Raw genomic sequence first — 22,032 nt, 5'->3', positions numbered from 1 at the left:
ACGTGCAGCGTGATGGCAGGATGACAGTGAGAACTGGGATATCATCTGTGGGTGTCACAAGAGCTTGAATGTGTTCTGTTCTGAGTGGAGATGATAGTGTTTCAATCCGTAACTGCGAACGGTGTGGATCGGGGAATACTGCCATGTTGTAATGTGTAATCACTGAATAAAGCTCCACTGGAAAAGGCAAATGAAAGGCATCAGGTGTCAGCCGGTAATCCGCTGTCATGTTGGACACTGGCGGATTAAGGAGATGAATCACATCATCTTTTCTGAAACTTCTCTGCAACTCGCTCTGTTATTAAAACCCTCCTGTTTTCTTTCTTCATCTGTGATCGTTATTTTCTGATTTCTGTTTTACACCGTCAAATCCGGTGAGGAATTATTTATGCATTTGGTACCACGTCAATGAAGCGGTCACAGACCAGCCAGGATCTCATTGACTGGTGGACCAGGTTCACGGTGAGTGACCCTCCGTGTGCTCTGCACTCAGAATGTACAGTCCATGTCCAGACAGGATCAGCACCCGTCCGGGTGATCCCGTTATAGAGCACATCATTTACTTCTCACTCTCTGTGTGAATCTGTCAGTCCCCAATATGTTCACTGTTACTCTTCACAGAAAATCTCTGATCTCGCTGATAAGGGAGAGCGGGCGGACAGTTCTAAAGTCCTCCTGAGCCTGGTGATGGAGAAAGGCTCCCGCGCCCAAAGGGTGATGTGGGAAACCTTTGTCAAAATGCGCAATGATGTTCCAATGTTGGACAAGATACTGAAAGAAATACAAGAACATGGTGAGATAATATCAGCGATTAATTCAAATTTGGATTGAATCCGTACAGGTTACAATTTGACAAAAATTATTTCCTCAATTTGTTTAAATTCAAACAGGTTGTGATTCTTCCCATCAACCAATTCCCACTCACCTTTTACTAAAGCTTCTCGGTGAGCTGAAAGGTAAGTGAACGTGCATTGAACATTGAAGAGTATAACACAGGAATAGGCCATTACGCAAATAATATTGTGCCGAATCAGCTAAGAAATAAATCAAACAAACCTGAAGACTAATCTCTCCTTCCTTCACCATGTCCACATGCTTCCATCTTCCTTACATCCATGTGCCTGTCCAAAAGTCCCTTAAAAGCTTCTAATAATTTGCCTCGACCACCTTACCAGGCAGTGCGTTCCAGGCAGCCACGAGTGTCTGATTTAAAAAAAAAACTACCCCTCACATCCCCCTTAATCCAAACCCCGCTCATCTTCACTGCACGCCCTCTAGTAACAGATATTTCAAACCCAGGAGACTGATTCTCTCTGCCCACTCTATCCAAGTCTCATAATTTCGGATAGTTGTCAGAGCTCCCTCAATCCAGATGATCCAGAGAAAACATTCCAAATTTATCCAGCCTCTCATGATAGCACATGCCCTCTAAACCAGGCAGCATCCTGGTAAACCTCTTCTGCTCCCTCTCTAAAGCTTCAACATCCCTCCGGTATTGGGGCAATCGGAACGGTACGCAATGGCCCAGATGAGGCTGAAACAGATTTCATCAAGTCGAAACTTGACCTCTGTTTCCAGCAACGGTTGTAATTTGCGTCGGGCGGTTCAGTTGTTGAGCCACGAGGATCTGACCAGGTAAATGTTCGCACTGTGACAGAGATCACAGTGAGACACGGGGAAACGTGTTTGCTAGAGGGAGAGTTTTCAAAGAACATTTTGAGGAAAGAGGCAGAGAGCTGGCGAGTTTGAGGAAAGTGATCACACCGCTCTGCGCCTGGAACTACAGATCCCCACCGGAGTCTGAGTGGAGAAGAGGGGATCTGGAAATGGGGTGAAAAAATATTTATTCACAACAAAAAAGTCAAACTTCTCTTGCCAGCCATTGCCCCCTCCTGAACAGCCTCATCCTGAACCATTTTCCAAACTCCCCTCGTTCCCGCAGATTATCTTTTCTCAGAGTTAGGCGTCCACTGAAGTTCCAGTCACAGAATAGTAATAATATCATCACTTTAATTAGAAAAGCAGGGAACATCCCAACTGGTCTGTTCAACCACAAAGCAGCAGATGAACCCCGCTGTGTTCACATCTGCACTCCCAAGTGCAAACACTGCTACAGTGTTAGAGAGGGTGAGACTGGGGGACATACTCCTCAGCTCAGTCCACAGAAGCTGAAATTCCTGTCTGCGGGTGTTGTGTGATGGACACTGAGGAAGGGTGAGAGATGGGAATCAGGACAGGGAAACCGAGGGTTGTGGGATCGCGGCAAGGATGGTGCAGAGGACTGAAAATATCTATAAATAATATTACAATTATTTAAATTGTGACCGTCTGGATGGGAAGCTCACTACATCCATAAGCCCAGCATGTCTGTGAATATGGAGCCCGGGCCAATGCATGGTCTCAAGAGATTGTAAGACATCGTCATCGCAGACTGAGTTGGATCACTCAACTGCACATTTAACAGAAGAGAGAGCGTAGGAAAGACAAATATCGAAAAACTTATTAATATTGTATCAGACCATGTCTTATCTGATTATTCGAAGCTCTTAACAGAAATATAAGGAATTTCAGCAAAAACCTTGGTTTAGGGTCTCTCACTTACAAGAACAAATCCTAAAGATGATCATTTAAACACGGGACCAGAGACAGACAAATCAGGAAGTTTACAAACTACTCACGCCTCTGTCACTTCTGTCAATGCTGTTCCAGTCCACATCCGCTCAATGAAACCCAACACTTTCCCAGCAACATTGATAAAAGCTTGTTCGTCACTATTCCTCATGTTGTTTCCCAAGGGAACAGACACAACAGTGAAATTCTCACACCCTTTTCTGAATATGAAGCAGAAACACTTCCCGATTATTGAAGAACATCATTTCTACCACTATCATATTCTCTAAAGTAAATATGTCCACAATCAATGTTTTCCTACGCTCCCTATCACAACCGAGTACATTGAATGGAGACCCCACATTCACCTGACAGGGTCCTGACACACAGTGAGACCCCACACACCCCTGACAGGGTCCTGACACACTGTGAGACCCCACACACAATTGAGAGGGACCTGACACACTGCAAGACCCCACACGCCCCTGACAGGGACCTGACACACTGTGAGATCACACACACCCCTGACAGGGTCCTGACGCACTATGAGACCCCATACACCACTGACAGGGTCCTGACACACTGTTAGACCCCACACACAATTGAGAGGGTCCTGACACACAGTGAGACCCCACACACACCTGACAGGGTCCTGACACACTGTGAGACCCCACACACAATCGAGAGGGTCCTGAAACACTGCAAGATCCCACACACCCCTGACAGGGTCCTGACACACTGTTAGACCCCACACATCCCTGAGAGGGTCCCGACACACTGTGAGACTCCACACACCCCTGACAGGGTCCAGACACACTGTGAGATCCCACACACGCCTGACACCGTCCTGACACACTGTGAGACTCCACACACCCCTGTCAGGGTCCTGACGCACTGTGAGATCCCACACACCCCTGACACCGTCCTGACACACTGTGAGAATCCACACACCCCTGACAGGGTCGTGACACACTGTGAGATCCCACACAGCCCTGACACCGTCCTGACACACTGTGAGACTCCACACACCCCTGTCAGGGTCCTGACGCACTGTGAGATCCCACACACCCCTGACACCGTCCTGACACACAGTGAGACTCCTAACACCCCTGACAGGGTCCTGACACACCGTGAGACCCCACACACCTCTGACAGGGCCCTGACACACTGTGAGACCCACACACGCCTGACAGGGCCCTGACACACTGTGAGACCCCACACACCCTTGACAGGGTCCTGACACACTGTGAGACCCCACACACACCTGACAGGGTCCTGACACTCTGAGATGAGAAAATCTGTAGAATCTGGAATTCTAAACACCACACACAAAATGAACTCAGCGGCCAGACATCAGCTATGGGAAAGAGTAAAGAGTCGACATTTTGCGAAGGGTCTCGGCCCGTAACACATTTCCATAGTTGCTGCCTGAACTGTTGAATTCTTACAGCAGCTTGTGTATATCTCTACTCACGGTTGGATTCATAAAATCCAGTGTATCAAATATTTGTTTACACCCCTAACTCCACGTGGCACCACTTTCAACAATTAAAATCCTTGGGGTCGTATCCGTGTTCCTCAGTTCACTACTCACTGCCCTGTCTTTTGCTGTGAAATTCCTTCTCTGATCTGTCCTTCCAAATTGTAACACATTAGTGTGTCTATTTCGGATTCTGTTTGGCGACGTGCTGCACAGAATCCCCGTCTTTAGGCTCCAGAGAGAAATTTGCCGTCCATTAGGTGTTTGATAATGCCTTTAATTTTCCCCGTTTTCCTTCACAGCTCTGAGAGTGATCACCGAGCTCCTGGCAAGCTGGGACGATTCCCAGCTGCTGCAGCTGACGGACTTCTACCGGGACAGGCTGGAGCAGGCGATGGAAGGAGGGGTGCACGGAGTGAGCCAGGCGTTAACGGCCGAGAATCAGTTCAGCGGAGAGGAACATCGGGTGAGTGGGAGGGAGAATGGGTTTGAATTTTCACACATTACAGGACTCATGGGTGTCGGGACTCTCATTCATCGAATAATAGAACATAAAAACAAATCAGAAATAAATAAATTCTTAAAAATGTGAATCTCAAGCGATGATTGAAAAAGTTGTAAATGCCCCTGCTGGTGGCTCAATGTTCAGAGCGAGGCGAATAGGCACAGACCAGCCAGGATCTCATTGACTGGTGGACCAGGTTCAGGGTGAATGTCCCTCCGTGTGCTCTGCACTCAGAATGTACAGTCCATGTCCAGACAGGGTCAGCACCCGTCCGGGTGACTGCTCAGTGTGATCCGGTTACAGAGCACATCATTTACTTCTCATCCTCTGCGTGAATCTGTCAGTCCCGAATATGTTCACTGTTACTCTTCACAGAAAATCTCTGATCTTGCTGATAAGGGAGAGCGGGCGGACAGTTCTAAACTCCTCCTGAGCCTGGTGATGGAGAAAGGCTCCCTCGCCCCGAGGGTGATGTGGGAAACCTTTGTGAAAATGCGGATGGGTGTCCCAAAGTTGGACAAAATACTGAAGGAAATGCAGATATATGGTGAGATAATATCAGAGATTAATTTAAATTTGTATTGAATACAGCACACTTGAAAATGTTACAAAAACGATTTCCTCAATTTGTTTAAATTCAAACAGGTTGTGATCCTTCCCATCGACCAATTCCCGCTCAACTTTTACTGAAGCTTCTCGGTGAGCTGAAAGGTAAGTGAACGTGCATTGAACATTGAAGAGTATAACACAGGAACAGGCCATTAGGCAAATAATATTGTGCCGAATCAGCTAAGAAATAAATCAAACAAACCTGAAGACTAATCTCTCCTTCCTTCACCATGTCCACATGCTTCCATCATTGTGACTGTCCAAAAGTCCTTTCAAAAATCTTGCCCAGAACCCTGGTTCAGTCTCTCTCATTTACAATAACAAATCCCAACGATGATAATTTAAATATGGGAGCAGAGATGGACGAATCAGGAAGTTTACAAACTACTGACGTTTCTGGGACCTCTGTAAATATTGCTCCAGTCCACACCCGGTCAATGAAACCCCTCAGTGTCCCTGAACACAGGTTTAGTAAATCGCTACAAGCTTGTTCCTCATTGTCCTTCATCCTGTTTGCAGAGAGAACAGACACGACAGTGAAATTTCCAAACCCATTTCTGAATATGAAACAGAGACAGTCACTGATTACTGAAGAACATCATCTCTGCCACTGTCACATTCTCTAAAGTGAATATCTCCAGGATCAGTGTTTTCCTCCGCTCCCTATCACAGCCGAACACATTGAATAGACACCCCACACACTCCTGACAGGGTCCTGTCGCACTGTCAGACATCACACACCCCTGGCACCGACCTGACTCACAGTAAGACCCCACACACACCTCACAGGGTCCTTACACACTTTGAGACTCCACACACCCGTGGCAGGTTCACGGCAAACATTAAGATGCGGCACTCCCCTGACAGTGTCGTGACACACCGTGAGACCCCACACAGGCCTGACAGGGTCCTGACACACTGTGAGACCCCACACACTCCTGACAGGTTCCTGTCACACTGTGAGACACCACACACCCATGACAGGGTCCTGACACACTGTGAGACCCCACCCACTCCTGACAGGGTCCTGACACACTGTGAGACCCCACACACTCCTGATAGGGTCCTGGTTCACTGTGAGACCCCACACACCCCTGACAGGTTCCTGACACACTGTGAGACCCCACACACTCCTGACAGGGTCCTGTCACACTGTGAGACCCCACACACCCCTGACAGGGTCCTGACACACAGTGAGACCCCACACACCACTGACAGGGTCCTGACACACTGTGAGATCCCACACACCCCTGACAGGTTCCTGACACACAGTGAGACCCCACACACACCTGACAGGGTCCTGTCACACTGTGAGACCCCACACACCCTTGACAGGATACAGTCACAATGTGAGACCCCACACTCCTTACAGGGTCCTGACACAGTGTGAGAACCCACAAACACCGGACAGGGTCCGGTCACTCTGTGAGACCCCATACACCCCTGTCAAAGTCCTGACACATTACCAGACCCCACACACCGCTGACAGGTTTCCGGCACACTGTGAGACTCCACACACCCCTGACAGGGTCCTGACACACAGTGAGACCCCACACACTCCTGACAGGGTCCTGACACACTGTGAGACCCCACACACCCCTGACAGGTTCCTGACACACTGTGAGACACCACGTACCCCTGACAGGGTCCTGACACACCGTGAGACACCACACACCCCTGACAGGGTCCTGACACACTGTGAGACCCTATACCCGTGACAGGGTCCTGACACACTTTGAGTTCCAGTCACAGAGTGAGACACCACACACCCATGACAGGATCCGATTAAAAGTTTATTTCACAGAAGAAATTGACAGTTGTGACAGTCGTGGGAGATTATTCAGTGCAGGACAATCGGGGATCAGTAAACTACCAGGGAAATACTCACCGTCACAGCACAGTTAATGTGGAAATGTGATGATCTGGTGTTTATCTAGACCAGGCCTCTCTGTCCAGTCAGGGGTCTGTTAATCACATTTACTATACTGTACGAATATCCATTGATGAATCCATTAAGGCAATAGCTTTGAGCTAACTCTTGTGTGCTTAAATACTGAGTTCTGAGTTGAGGCATCTAACAGTTTGTCCACTGTCTGTTCCCATGGAAGGTGTTCAACAGAAACACAAGGAGACTCTGCGGGCACAAACTGAAACACTGAGAGTGAACACGATCCTGATGAGGGAGAAGGTGAAGGTTTTCCAGCTGGTTGATCGATACGCTGAGCTCACGGTCATTTCTACTGTTCGAGATCGGAGACTGGTGGAACATGAGCTGCTGGCAAGAGGCAGAGACCACGAGGAGTGGAGACAGAAACTTCTCCAAGGAGAGCTGGAAAACATCCAGACTGATCAGCTATGCCAGAGCAGGTTTTCTCAACGTTACTCCACATCTGGGAGTTCGGCAGCAATGGCTGGAGTCCCGGGGATCGGGAAAACAACAATGGTTCAAAGGATTGTTTATGACTGGGCCACTGGGGAAATATACCAAGAGTTCCAGTTTGTCTTCAGTTTCAAATTCCGTGATTTAAACTCCATTAACAACAGAATAAACCTGAGGGAACTGATTCTGGATCAGTATCCTTACTTTGGGAATATCCTGAGAGAGGTCTGGAAGAACCCAGAGGGATTGCTGTTTATATTCGATGGTTTGGATGAATTCAAGCACACCATCGATTTTGCGGACAGTCAGAGAGACACAGAACCCAAGCACCAGTGCCCAGATCCCGAGTGGTGGTGTGAAGTGTCTGACATTGTGTACAGTTTAATCCAGGGCAAGCTGCTCCCAGGGTGTTCAGTGCTGGTCACCACCCGCCCCACTGCGTTACCTTTATTGGAAAACGCTCAAATCGGTATCCAGGCGGAAATCCTGGGATTTTCTGGTGAGGAACGGAAGAAGTACTTCATCAGACATTTTGAAGATCCGACGGTGGCAGAAGCTGTTTTCAAGCACGTGAAGGAGAACGAGATCCTGTACACCATGAGCTACAACCCCTCCTACTGCTGGATCCTCGCTCAGGCACTGGGCCCCTTCTTCACACAAAGAGTCAGGGACCCACAGCGTGTTCCCAAGACCATCACCCAACTGTACTCCTACTATATTTACAACATCCTGAAAAACCACGGCCGTGAGATTGAGAACCCCCGTGATGTGTTACTCAGGGTTGGTCAGATGGCCTTCAGAGGAGTGTCCGAGAGGAAGATTGTGTTTACAGATGGAGATTTGATCAAGTTCAATCTGCAGCCTTCCCAGTTCCTGTCCGGGTTCCTGATGGAGCTTTTGGAGAGAGAGGATTCTGCCCGGAGCGTGGTGTACACATTCCCACACCTCACCATCCAAGAGTTTGTAGCTGCAGTCGCACAATTCCTGAATCCACATCCCGGGGATATCCTGAAATTCCTCACTGAAGCCCACAACACGACAGATGGGCGATTTGAGGTATTTCTCCGTTTTGTTGCTGGTTTTTCCTCCCGAATGACAGCTCGGTGCCTGGAGGAGTTTCTGGGTCCATTTCCTCATGAAACAATCTGCCGGGTGATTGACTGGGTGAAAGAAGAGGTTAAACGCCAGAGTGGAAACACATGGAGTGAAGCTGGTAAAAGGAGATTCCTGAACACATTGCACTACCTGTTTGAGTCTCAGAATCGTGGGCTGGCTCAGGCCGCACTGGGATCTGTGGAAACACTTTCATTCAGTGAAATGACACTGACCCCGATTGACTGCACGGTCCTGTCTCATGTTATCGGATTCTGTGATACAATAAAACACCTCAACCTAAACTATTGCCAGATTCAGTATGAAGGAATCCAGCGGCTGGGACCCGGGCTGCACAAGTGCCAGGAGTTGAGGTAACTTGGTTTATCTCTCACTATGAACTGTGAAACTATCCCATTGTTTTGTTTCAATGTAAAGGAATTTCCATAATTTTGTAGTAAATCAGAATGTGAAGAATTGTGACAAATGCCCAGGGGATCGGTCAGTAATTCCCCAAGGACGGGAGTGTTCTGTGGTTCCTTGTGAAGGGATGTTGGAGACTTCATCAGATCAGTGAACAACGGCCATTGGTGTAATTGTAGTAAATCACAGTAATGGTCATGTTTCTCGCTGCCTGTGACACGTCCATTGACAATGTTCCTTCTCACTGTTACTGACACCCAGACCGACACTGACTGTAGCAGGTGGGTCAGAGATTCACACCCCCTTCCTGGTGAGGGACAAGAGACCGTCAGCAGACTGTCCCAGTGAGAAGGAAAGAAATACCATTGTGAGATTGTCCTCTCCTGCCCTTCTCCGTGTGTGACTTTGCTGACTTCCAGATTCGCAAAGAGCGAGGGCGTATCTCCTCTGGGCCTCTGTTCAGACCCAACATACACGTACAAAAAATGTCTGCATCCTCTCATCTTGTAGGATTATCGTTTACCCTTGGAATCCTCCTGTGGGACCTCTCATCCCAAACCCCCTTCCATTCTTTGGAATCTCGCACCCTTCCCCATTCCTCCTGTGGGCTCTCTATTACTTTTCCTCATCCTCCTTTGGGATGACTTTTCCACACCCCCCACCCTTCCTGTAAGATCTCTCTTCCCCATCCCCTTTCCTCCTGTGGGATCTCTCTCCCCCATCGACTTCTTCCTGTTGGATTTCTCCTTGGCATGCCCCATTGTCCTGTGGAATTTCTCTTCCCCAACCCCCTTCCTCCTGTGAGATTTCTCTTCCCAATCCCACATCCTCATGTGGGAACTCTGTTCCACATCCCTCTTCCTCCTGGCCGATCTCTTAACCCCTTCCCCCTTCATCCTGTTTATTTTCTGTCTATATCCCCCTTCCTCCTGTGGGATCTCTCTTCCCCATGCCTCATCCTGCTGTGGGATCTCGCTTCCCCATCCCCTTTCTCCTGAGGGATCTCTCTTCCACATCCCCCTTCCTCCTGTGGGATGTCTCTTCCCCATCCCTCTTCCTCCTGTGGGATCTCGCTTCCCCATCCCCCTTCCTTCTGTGGGATCTCTCTTCCCCATCTCCCTTCCTCCTGTGGGATCTCTCTTCCCCATCCCCTTCCTCCTGAGGGAACCCCCATCCCCCTTCCTCCTGTTGGATCTCTCTTCCCCATCCTTCTGTGGGATCTCTCTTCCCAATCTCCCTTCCTCCTGTGGGATCTCTCTTCCCCATCCCCCTTCCTCATGTGGGATCTCTCTTCCCCATCCCCATTCCCCTTTTGCCTGTGGGAACTCTCCTCCCCATAGAATCATAAAATCATAGAACACTACAGCACAGAAAACAAGCCATTCAGTCCTTCTAGTCTGTACCAAAACCTTATTCCGCTAGACCCATTGACCTGCACCCAGTCCATAACCCTCCAGTCCTCTCCCACCCATGTAACTATCCAATTTATTCTTAAAGCTTAAGAGTGAGTCCACATTTTCCACATCAGATGACAGCTCGTTCCACACTCTCACCACCCTCTGTGTGAAGAAGTTCCTCCTAATGCTCCCCCTAAACCTTTCCCCTTTCACGCTGAAGCCATGTCTGCTCATATTTATCTCTCCTAATCTATGTGGAAAGAGCCTATTCGCATTTACCCTGTCTATACCCTCATAATTTTGTAAACCTCTATCAAATCTCCCCTCATTCTTCTACGCTCCAAGGAATAAAGTCCTAACCTGATCAATCGTTCCTTGTAACTCAACTCCTGAAGACCCAGCCACATCCTAGTAAATCTTCTCTGCACTGTTTCAAACTTACTGATATCCTTCCTATAGTTCAGTGACCAGAACTGCGCACAATACTCCAAATTTGGAAACACCAATATCTTATACAACCTCATCATAATATTCCAACTCCTATACTCAGTACTTTGATTTATGAATGCCAGGATGCCAAAAGCCTCCTTCACAACCCTGTCTCCCTGTGACGCCACTTTCAGGGACTTGTGTATCTGAACTCCCAGGTCCCTTTGTTCCTCCACATTCCTCAGTGCCCTACTGTTTATCGGGTATGTCGTATCTTGATTTGTCCTTCCAAGATGGAACTCCTCACAATTGTCTGCATTAAATTCCATCTGCCATTTTCTGGCCCATTTCTCCAGTTGATCCAGATCCCTCTGCAAGCTTTGAAAGCCTTCCTCGCTCTCCACAATGCCTCTATCTTAGTGTCATCCACAAACCTGCTGATTCAGTTTATCACATTATCATCTAGATCATTGATATAGACAACAAACAACAATGGTCCCAGCACAGATCCCTGCGACACACCACTAGTTACAGGCCTCCAGTCTGAGAAGCAATCATCCACTACCACTCTCTGTCTTCTCCCACACAGTCAATTCAAATCCAGTTTACAACCTCTCCATGGATACCTAGTGTCTGGACCTTTAGAACTAATCTCTTATGTGGGACCTTGTCAAAGGCCTTACAAAAGTCCATGTAGACAATATCCACAGCCTTTCCTTCATGTGCATTCTTGCTAACCTTCTCGAAAAACACTACAGGATTCATTAAACATGATCTACCACACACAAACCCATGCTGACTATCTTTAATCAGCCCTTGGCTGTCCAAATCCTTGTATATCCGATCTCTCAGAACACGTTCCAATAAGTTACCTACTACTGATGTCAGGCTCACTGGCCTGTAATTACCTGGTGTACTTTTGGAGCCTTTTTCAAACAACGGAACTACATGAGCTACCCTCCAATCCTCCGGCACCGCACCCCTGGCTGAGGACATTTTAAATATTTCTGCCAGGGCCCCTGCAATTTCTACACAAGTCTCCCTCAAGGTCCGAGGAAATATCATGTCAGTTCCGGGGGATTTATCTACCTTTATTCGCTGTAAGGCAGCAAGCAGCTCCTCCTCTTTAATCTCCATATGTTCCATGACACGACTGTTTGTTTGCCTTAATTCCATATCCGCTATGTCAGTTTCCTGAGTAAACACTGACGCAAAAAAACTGTTTGAGATCTCCCCCATCTCGTGAGGCTCCACACACAGACGACCACACTGATCTTCTAGGGGACCAATTTTGTCCTTTACTATCCTTTTACTCTTAATATACTTGTAGAAACCCTTCTGGTTTACCTTCACATGATCTGCCAGAGCAACCTCATGTCTTCTTTTCGATTCCTGATTTCCTTCTTTCGTAATCCCTTACATTTTCTGTACCTGCTAAACACCTATTTAACCAGATCACCAATTTCCCTTGAAAACCAAGGTTCCCTATGCCTGTTAACTTTGCCTTTAATCCTGGCAGGAACATGCAAACTCTGCACTCTCAAAATTTCACCCTTGAAGGCGTTCCACTTACTGAACACATCCTTGCCAGAAAACAACTTATCCCAATCCACTCTTCCCAGATCCTCTCTCATTTCCACAAAATTGGCCCTTCTCCAATTCAGAACCTTAACTGGCGGACCAGTCCTATCCTTATCCATAATTATCTTGAAACTGATGACATTATGGTCACTGGATCCAGAATGTTTGCTTACACATACTTCTGTCACCTGACCTGTCTGGTTCCGTAATAGGAGATCAGGTACTGCACCCTCTCTCGTTGGTACCTCAATATATTGATTTAGAAAACTTTCCTAAACACATTTGACAAACTCCACACCATCTAACCCTTTATCAGAGTGGGCGTCCCCGTCAATATGTGGAAATTTAAAATCCTCTACGATTACAACTTTCTGTTTCTGACATCGGCCTGCTACCTCTCTGCAGATTTGCTCCTCCAATTCTCTCTGCCTATTGGGCGGTCTATAATACTACCCTTCGCCGTTCCTCAGGTCCACCCAAATGGCCTCTGTAGACAAACCCTCTGGGCTGTCCTGTCTACGCACAGCTGTATTATTCTCCCTGACTGGTAATGCCACTCCTCCCCCTTTCATCCTTCACCTCTTTCATGTCTGAAACAACGGAACCCCGAAATATGAAGCTGGAGGTTTTAAGGAATATAAAATTGGATAAATCTCCGGAGCCTGACAGGATATTCCGTAGGACCATGAGGGAGGTTAGTGTAGATATAGCAGGGGCTCTGACAGAAATATTTCAAATGTCATTAGAAACGGGGATGGTGCCGAAGGATTGGCGTATTGCTCATGTGGTTCCATTATTTTAAAAATGTTCTAAGAGTAAACCTAGCAATTATCGGCCTGTCAGTTTGATGTCAGTGGTGGGTAAATTAATGGAGGGTATTCTTAGAGATGGTATATATAATTATCTGGATAGACAGGGTCTGATTAAGAACAGTCATCATGGATTTGTGCGTGGAAGGACATGTTTGACAAATCTTATAGTTTTTTTGAAAAGGTTACGAGGAAAGTTGACGAGGGTAAAGCAGTAGATGTTGTCTGTATGGACTTCATTAAGGCCCTTGACAAGGTTCCGTACAGAAGGTTAGTTAGGAATATTGAATCGTTAGGTATTAGTACTGAAGTAGTAAAATGGATTCAACAGTGGCTGGATGGGAGATGCCAGAGAGTAGTGGTGGATAACTGTTTGTCAGGTTGGAGGCCGGTGACTAGTAGTGTGCCTCAGGGATCTGTACTGGGTTCAATGTTGTTTGTCATATACATTAATGATCTGGATGATGGGGTGGTAAATTGGATTAGTAAGTATGCAGATGATACTAAGGTAGGTGGCGTTGTGGATAATGAAGTTGGTTTTAAAAGTTTGCAGAGAGATTTTGACCAGTTAGAGGAGTGGGCTGAAAGATGGCAGAAGGAGTTTAATGCTGATAACTGTGAGGTACTACTAATCCAAATAGGACATAAATGGTAAATTGTAGGGAATTGAAGAATGCAGTAGAACAGAGTGATCGAGGAATAATGGTGCATAGTTCCCTGAAGGTGGAATCTCATGTGGATAGTGTGGTGAAGAAAGCTTTTGGTATGTTGGCCTTTATAAATCAGAGCATTGAGAATAGGAGATGGGATGTAATGTTAAAATTGTACAAGGCATCGGTGAGGCCAAATTTGGAGTATTGTGTACATTTCTGGTCACCAAATTATAGGAAAGGTGTCAACAAAATTGAGAGAGTACACAGGATATTTACTGGAATGTTACCTGGGTTTCAGCACAGAAGTTATAGAGAAAGATTGAACAAGTTAGGTCTTTATTCTTTGAAGCATAGACGTTTGAGGGGGGACGTTAGAGAAATTTAAACTTATGAGGGGGATAGATACAGTTGACGTGGATAGGCTTTTTCCATTGAGAATAGATTCAAACAAGAGGACATGATTTGAGAGTTAGGGGGCAAACGTTTAATTGTAATATGAGGGGTAATTTCTTTACAGATAGTGGTAGCTGTGTGGAATGAGCTCCAGTTGAAGTGTTAGAGGCTGGTTCGGTATTGTCATTTGAAGTAAAATTGGATAGGTATATGGACAGGATATGATTGGAGGGTTATGGGCTGAGTACGGGTCAGTGGGACTAGGTGAGAGTAAGCGTTCTGCACGGACTAGAAGGGCCGAGATGGCCTGTTTCCGTGCTGTAATTGTTATATGGTTATATAGTTATTAGTCCTGCCCCTCCTGCAACCGTCTTATTAATAGCAATAATGTCGATATCATCATGTGCCAATCCACGATCTAAACTCATCTGCCTTACCTACAATACTCCGTGAAATAGATGCACCTGAGAACATTTCCACCACGTACAAACCATTGATATCTGTTTATAAAAGCAGTCCTGACATGTCCTTTATCCTCCTCCACTTCACTATCTGCTCTAACACTCTGCCCCCTTCGCCTGCAATCTAGTTTAAAACCACCGGAGCAGAACTTGCTAACCTACCGACAAGGATGTTAGTCCCCTCCAGTTCAGGTGCAAACTGTCCAATTCGAACTGGTCCCACCTCCCCTGGAAGAAAGCCCAATTGTCCAGAAATATGAACCCCTCCCTCATGCACCATCCCCGGAGCCACGTATTTAGCTGCATTATCTTCCTATTTCTAGCCTCACTAGCACGTGGCACGGGTAGCAATCCTCCTGTGAGATCTGGCTTTCCCATCCCCCTTTCATCCTCTGGGCTCTCTGTTCCCACTCCCCCTTCCTTCCAACTATTGGATCTGTCCATAGCAACCCCCTTCCTCCTGTGGGATCTCTATTCACCATCACTCTTTCTCATGTGGGGCCTCTCTTCTCCATACCCCTTCCTCCTGTGGGTCCTCGGTTCTCATGCCCCCTCAACCTGTGTGACCTCTCTTTCCCAAATCCCTTCCTCCTGAGGTGTCTCTCCGACCCGTCACCCATCCTCCTGTATGATCTCTCTTTCCCATCCCACCTCTTCCTGTGGGATCTCTCTTTCCCATCCCAGCTCTTCCTGTGGGATCTCTCTTTCCCATCCACTTACTCCTGTAGGGCCTCTGTTCGAATACCCGCCACTTCCTGTCGGATACACCCAGATGCTGTGGGGTCTCTCTTCAGAAGGAAGGGGGAAGGGAAAGGGAGATCCAACAGCAGGAAGGATGGGACAGGAGATCCCAAAGGAGGAAGGGGGATGGGGAAGAGAGCTCCCAGAGGAGGAAGGGGGATGGGGAAGAGGGATCCCAGAGGAGGAAGGGGGATGGGGAAGAGTGATCCCAGAGGAGTATGGGGGAGGGGGAAGTGATCACTGAGGAGGAAGTGGGATGGGGAAGAGAGATCAATAAGGAGGAAGGGAGATGAGAAAGACTGATGCCACAGGAAGAGGGGAATGGGAACAGAGACCCAACAGCAGGAAGGGGGACGGTGAAGAGAGAGCCCAGAAGAGGAGTTCAGATGGACGAGTGATCTAAAACCAGGAAAGGGAATGTGATTCCCTATCCCACTTTCTCCTGTGTGGCCTCTGTTCCCATCCCCACACTTCCTGTGGGATCGCTCTTCCCCATTCCCATCCTCCTGTGGGATTTCCCTTCCTCATCCCCCTTCCTCCTGTGGGATCTCTCTTCCCCATCCCACTTCCTCCTGAGGGATCTCTCTTCCCCATCCCCCTTTCTCCTGTGGGATCTCTCCTCCCCATCCCCCTTCCTCCCGAGGGATCTCTCTTCCCCATCCCCCTTCCTCCTGTGGGATCTCTATTCCCCATCCCCACCTCCTCCTGTGAGATCTCTATTCACCATCACCCGTTCTCGTGTGGGGCCTCTGTTCCCATCCCCCACTCTTCTTGTGGGATCTCTCTTCCCCATCCCTTTAGCTCAGGTGGGTCTATTTCACTGTGTCCAATTGACATTTCGGCATTTCGGTCAGGAACACTTTTATCTCCATCGGGAAATGGGACAGAATATGTGGAGTTTACAGGGTCACACCGACAGACTAAATTACTGACATTTGGTGAATACCCTGGATCTGGGCTGTGAGGGACATTGACAGTGATGAGAACTCCAATCAGTGATTTACTGATGGGTTTAATGTTTCCTGGAATATCCGAGTAAGAGAAATTCCCTCAGACCCACGGTTTGAATCACCTTGTTCATGAATCTGTCTGTTTGTTTTTAGACTTGGGCAGAATGAACTGGGAGATTCAGGAGTGAAGCTGGTGTCTGCGGCTCTGAAGAACCCGGAGTGTAAAATACAGAAACTGTGGTAAGTACCAGACTGTGGGAGATTGTGTTTACAGTCACAATGTAGTGACTGTGTGTTTGAAACTGAACATTAATGTGATCAGTAGAAACAAAGAAACATAGATAACATACAGGACAATACAGGCCCTTCGGCCCACAACGCTGTGCTGAACATGTCACTACCTTAGAATTTCCTCGGTTTTACCCATAGCCCTCTATATTTCTAAGCTCCATGTTGCCTTCCTGGAGTTTAAAGATCCGATCGTTTCCGCCTCCACCACCGCCGCCAGCAGTCCATTCCACGCACTCACCACTCTCTGTGTAAAAAAACTTACCCCTGACCTCTCCTCTGTACCTACTTCCAAGCACCTTAAAACTATGCCCTTTCAATGTGCTAGCCATTTCAGCCCTGGGGAAATGCCTCTGACTATCCACATGATCAATGCCTCTCATTATTTTGTACACCTCTATCAAATCACCTCTCATCCTCTGTCTCTCCAAGAGAAAAGGCCGAGTTCTCTCAACCTATTTTCATTAGGCATGCTCCCCAATCCAGGCAACATCCTTGTAAATCTCCTCGACACCCTTTCTATGGTTTCCATGTCCTTCCTATAGTGAAAAGACCAGAATTGAGCACTGTACTCCAAGTGAGGTCTGATCAGGGTCCTATATAGCTGCAACATATAACGATATAACCATAACAGCACAGAAACAGGCCATCTTGGCCCTTGTAGTCCATGCCAAACACTTACTCTCACCTAGTCCCACCGGCCTGCACTCAGCCCATAACCCCCTATTCCTTTCCTTTCCATATTCCTATGCAATTTTACTTTAAATGACAATACCGAACCTCCCTCTACCACTTCTATTGGAAGCTCATTCCACATAGCCACTACTCTCGGAGTAAAGAAATTCCCCCTCGTGTTACCCTTAAACTTTTGCCCCCGAACTCTCAAATCATGACCTCTTGTTTGAATCTCCCCCATTCTTATTGGGAAAAGCCTATCCATGTCAACTTGATCTATCCCCCTCATAATCTCTCAACTCTTAAACATTACCTCTCGACTCTTACACTCAATCCCACGACTGATGAAGGCCAATACACCATACGCCTATTTAACTACAGAGTCAACCTGCATAGAAACTTTGAGTTTTTATGTACTCGGACCCCAAGATCCCTCTGATCCTCCGCGCTGTCAAATCTCTTACCATTAACACTATATTCCACCAGCCTGTTTGACCTACCAAAATGAACCACTTCACACTTATCTGAGTTGAACTCCATTTGCAACTTCTCAGCCCAATTTTGCATCCTTTCGGTGTCCCGCTGTTACCTCTGACAGCCCTCCACATTATCCACAACACCCCCAACCTTTGTGTCATCAGCAGACTTACTAACACTACCCTCCACTTCCTCATCCAGGTCATTTATAAAAATCACAAAGACTAGGGGTCCCAGAACAGATCCCTGAGGCACACTACTGGTCACCAGCCTCCATGCAGAATATAACCCGTCTACAACCACCCTTTGTCTTCTGTGGGCAAGCCAGTTCTGGATCCACGAAGCAATGTCCCCTTGGATCCCATGCCTCCTTACTTTCACAATAAGCCTTGCATGGGGTACCTTATCAAATGCCTTGCTGAAAGCCATATACACTACATCCATTGCTCTACCTTCCGGTCCCGGTGACTTATCCAACTTAATGCTTTCCAAAAGCTCCACCACATCCTCTTTCTTCATATCTACATTCTCAAGCTTTTCAGTCCACTGCAAGTCATCCCTACAATTGCCAAGATCCTTTTCCATCATGAATGCCAAAGCAAATGGTTTATTAAATACCTCCGCTATTTCCTCCCGTTCAATAAGTTCTTTTCCATTGTCACACCAGTTTGGTCCTATTCTCTCACATCTTATCCTCTTGCTCTTCACATACTTGCAGAATGCTTTAGGGTTTTCCTTAATCCTGTCCGCCAAGGCCTTCTCATGACCCCTTCTAGCTCTCCTGATTTCATTCTTAAGCTCCTTCCTGCTAGCATTATAATCATTTTTTGAACCTTTCATAAGTTCTTTTCTTCTTGACTAGATTTACAACAGCCTTTGAGCACCATGGATCTTGTACCCTATCATCATTTCCATGTCTCATTGGAACGTACCTACTCAGAACCCCACGCAAATATCCCCTGAACATTTTCTACATTTCTTCGGTATGTTTCCCTGAGAATATCAGATTCCAATTTATGATTACAAGTTCCGGTCTGATCGCCTCAGAGTTCCCCTTACTCTAATTAAAGGTTTTCCCTAGCTTGCCTGTTCCTATCCCTCTCTAAGCCAATGGTAAAAGAGATAGAATTCTGATCACCATCTCCAAAATGCTCTCCCACTGAGAGACCTGACACCAGGCCAGGTTAATTTCCCGATAGCAGATCAAGTACAGCCTCTCCTCTTGTAGGCTTATCTACATATTGCGTAAAGAAACCTTCCTGAACACACCTAACAAATTCCACCCCATCTAAACCCCTCACTCTAGAGAGCTGTCAATCAATATTTGGGAAGTTAGAATCTCACACCTCAACAACCCTGTTATTGTTACTCCTCTCCAGAATCTGTCTCCCTATCTGCTCTTCGATGTCCCTGTTACCATTGGGTGGTCTATACAAAACACCCAGTAGAGTTATTGACCCCATCCTGTTCCTAACTTCCACCCACAGAGACGCCGTAGACAACCCCTCCATGATGTCCACCTTTTCTGTAGCCGTGACACTATCTCTGATCAACAGTGCCACGTCCCCACCTCTTTTGCCTCCCTCCTTGTCCTTTCTGAAACAATTAAATCCTGACACTTGAAGTAGCCGTTCCAGCACCTGAGCCATCCAAGTCTCTGTAATGGCCACCAGATCATAGCTCTAAGAGCTGATCCACACTCGAAGCTCATCCGTTTTATTCATCATACTCCTTGCATTAAAATAGACACATCTCAAACCATCGGACTGAGTGCCTCCCTTCTCTATCAACTGCATGTGACCACCTGCCTGTAACGCCTCTCTATCACCTCTTCGCTCTCCCTGACCAGACAAAGGTCATCGAGCTGTATCTCCAGTTCCCTAACTCGGTCTATAAGGAGCTGCAGCTCGACACACCGGGTGCAGATGTTGCCGTCCGGGAGGCTGGGAGTCTCCAGGATCCCCCACATCTGACACCGAGCACAGAAAACCAGCCTCACACACATACTCTCTGTCTGTATTGTAAACAGATAACCTACCTCGCCTCGACCCTTTATCGCCGAAGCCCCGTTGAGCCAAAGCCTTCCTACTCTGTCTCCCGCTCCTCTAACGCTCGCTCTGTATATCTGTCTTCCTTTTAAACTCTTCTCGCTGTTCTCACTGGCTGACTTCCGCAGTCGTGCTGAAGAAAATATCAGTAATTGTGTTACCGATAAACACTGGGGATTTGTACCGTGCCTGTCTCTCTGTGTCCTTCACCCTCACTCTCTCTCATCTCCAGGCTGAGGAAGGTCGGTCTCACAGATTCTGGTGCCGAGGATCTCGCCTCCGCTCTCTGTTCAAACCCATCACTGATGGAGCTGGTGCTGAATGATAATAAGCTGGGAGATTCAGGAGTGAAACTGATGTCTGTGGCTCTGAGGAACCCGGAGTGTAAAATACAGAAACTGGGGTAAGTACCAGACTGTGGGAGATTGTGGTTACAGTCACTGGGTGTCTGACACCGAACATTAATGTGATCAGCAATTGTGTTACTGATAAACACTGGGGATTTGTACTGTCTCCTGTCTCTCTGTGTCCTTCACTCTCACTCTCTCTCATCTCCAGGCTGGACAGTGTCGGTATCACAGATTCTGGTGCCAAGAATCTGGTCTCCGCTCTCAGTACAAACCCAATTCTGACGGAGCTTAACCTGAGTTATAATAAACTGGGAGATTCAGGAGTGAAACTGGTGTCTGCGGCTCTGAGGAACCCGGAGTGTAAAATACAGAAACTGGTGTAAGTACCAGACTGTGGGAGATTGTGTTTTCAGTCACTGGGTGTCTGACACTGAACATTAATGTGATCAGTAATTATGTTACTGATAAACACTGGGGATTTGTACCGTCTCCTGTCTCTCTGTGTCCTTCACCCTCACTCTCTCTCATCTCCAGGCTGAGGAGTGTCGGTCTCACAGATTCTGGTGCCGAGGATCTCGTCTCCGCTGTCAGTACAAACCCATCACTGACTTGGCTGAACCTGAGATACAACTCTCTGACAGACCGATCTCACCCCGCTCTCCGCCGCCTCATACTGACCCTCCCGAATCTGAAGCGGATCCGGTGAGTGTTTGTGTTAATGTTCAATGTGATATAATATCAGCGGATCCGCGGGTTTTCTGGTGATATTTGTCTGTGAGTGTTGTTGAAACATTAACCCCGGTCCCCTGTCACTGACACTGTTGTGTGATCTGTTTATTTCATCTTTAGTCTCCCATCTCTTTCAGGCTGGAGTACAATCGGTTCACTGAGACCGGGAGGAAGGAACTGAGATCTCTACAGGAAGTCAGACCTGGACTGACAGTGGATCTGTGAACATCTGAATGTGGGGAATCGGTTCAGTGAGACCGGGATGAAGGAACTGAGATCTCTACAGGAACCCAGACCCGGACTGAGAGTGGATCTGTGAACATCTGAATGTGGTGAATCGGTTCAGTGAGACCGGGAGGAAGGAACTGGGATCTCTACAGGGAGTCAGACCCAGACTGACAGTGATCCTGTGAACATCTGAATGTGTGAACATCCCCGCCCGCGGGATGGGGACATTTGGCCGACTTCCCGCCCCCCCCCCCCATTAACTCCCGCCTTTACCTTCAATGGCCGCGCGCTGGGGCTGATTCCCAACGGTTTTAACGGACCCGGCTCGGGCCTCGCGCTGTGTGCGTCGCTCGGAACGGTCCCGCAGTGGCGTGTTTCCTCCTGTTGTCCGGCGGGACAACTTCCGCCGGATGTGCGATTTTGAGACTCCCACGTGACACCCCGGAGAATTACCCGGACAGGAAGAGCCCGGGGGCCGGGGCTCAGTCTGGGACACCGGTATCCCGGGGTGCGGGGAATTATCCCGGGAGAGAATCCTTTTGCTCCCTTTGCTGAAGATGGTGCATTCGGCAGCCTGGCCGATAAAATGATGTTAAATGGACAAATCCCTCGGCAGTGACCCTGGATCTGCTGCGATCCCAGACACGGCCCTGAAGTGTGATTTTATAATCATCGGTTCCCCGATGCAGAGTGACGGTGAGAAACGGGACTGATTATTCAACCG

The 22,032-nt window shown here is 47.6% G+C and overlaps 1 protein-coding gene and 1 long non-coding RNA gene across 2 annotated transcripts; both read left to right on the top strand.

The window, feature by feature from the left end:
• The first annotated feature begins 8,170 nt into the window (after positions 1-8,170).
• Positions 8,171-9,002, top strand: LOC132388315 (protein NLRC3-like). Its single transcript, XM_059960656.1, has 2 exons — positions 8,171-8,707; positions 8,992-9,002. Exons 1-2 carry the CDS (start codon positions 8,182-8,184, stop codon positions 9,000-9,002), a joined length of 537 nt encoding a protein of 178 aa, XP_059816639.1. The 5' UTR covers positions 8,171-8,181.
• An 11,637-nt stretch (positions 9,003-20,639) lies between these two features.
• LOC132388316 (uncharacterized) lies at positions 20,640-21,466 on the top strand. Its single transcript, XR_009510208.1, has 3 exons — positions 20,640-20,730; positions 20,886-21,053; positions 21,218-21,466. It is a non-coding gene; the product is annotated as an uncharacterized LOC132388316 (long non-coding RNA).
• The last annotated feature ends 566 nt before the right edge of the window (positions 21,467-22,032 follow it).

This window comes from Hypanus sabinus, unplaced genomic scaffold (genome assembly GCF_030144855.1).
Source record: "Hypanus sabinus isolate sHypSab1 unplaced genomic scaffold, sHypSab1.hap1 scaffold_296, whole genome shotgun sequence".
Taxonomy (NCBI): Eukaryota; Metazoa; Chordata; class Chondrichthyes; order Myliobatiformes; family Dasyatidae; genus Hypanus; species Hypanus sabinus.
The sequence above is the reverse complement of the archived record's forward strand: the minus strand, read 5'-3'. Positions and strand labels throughout refer to the sequence as shown.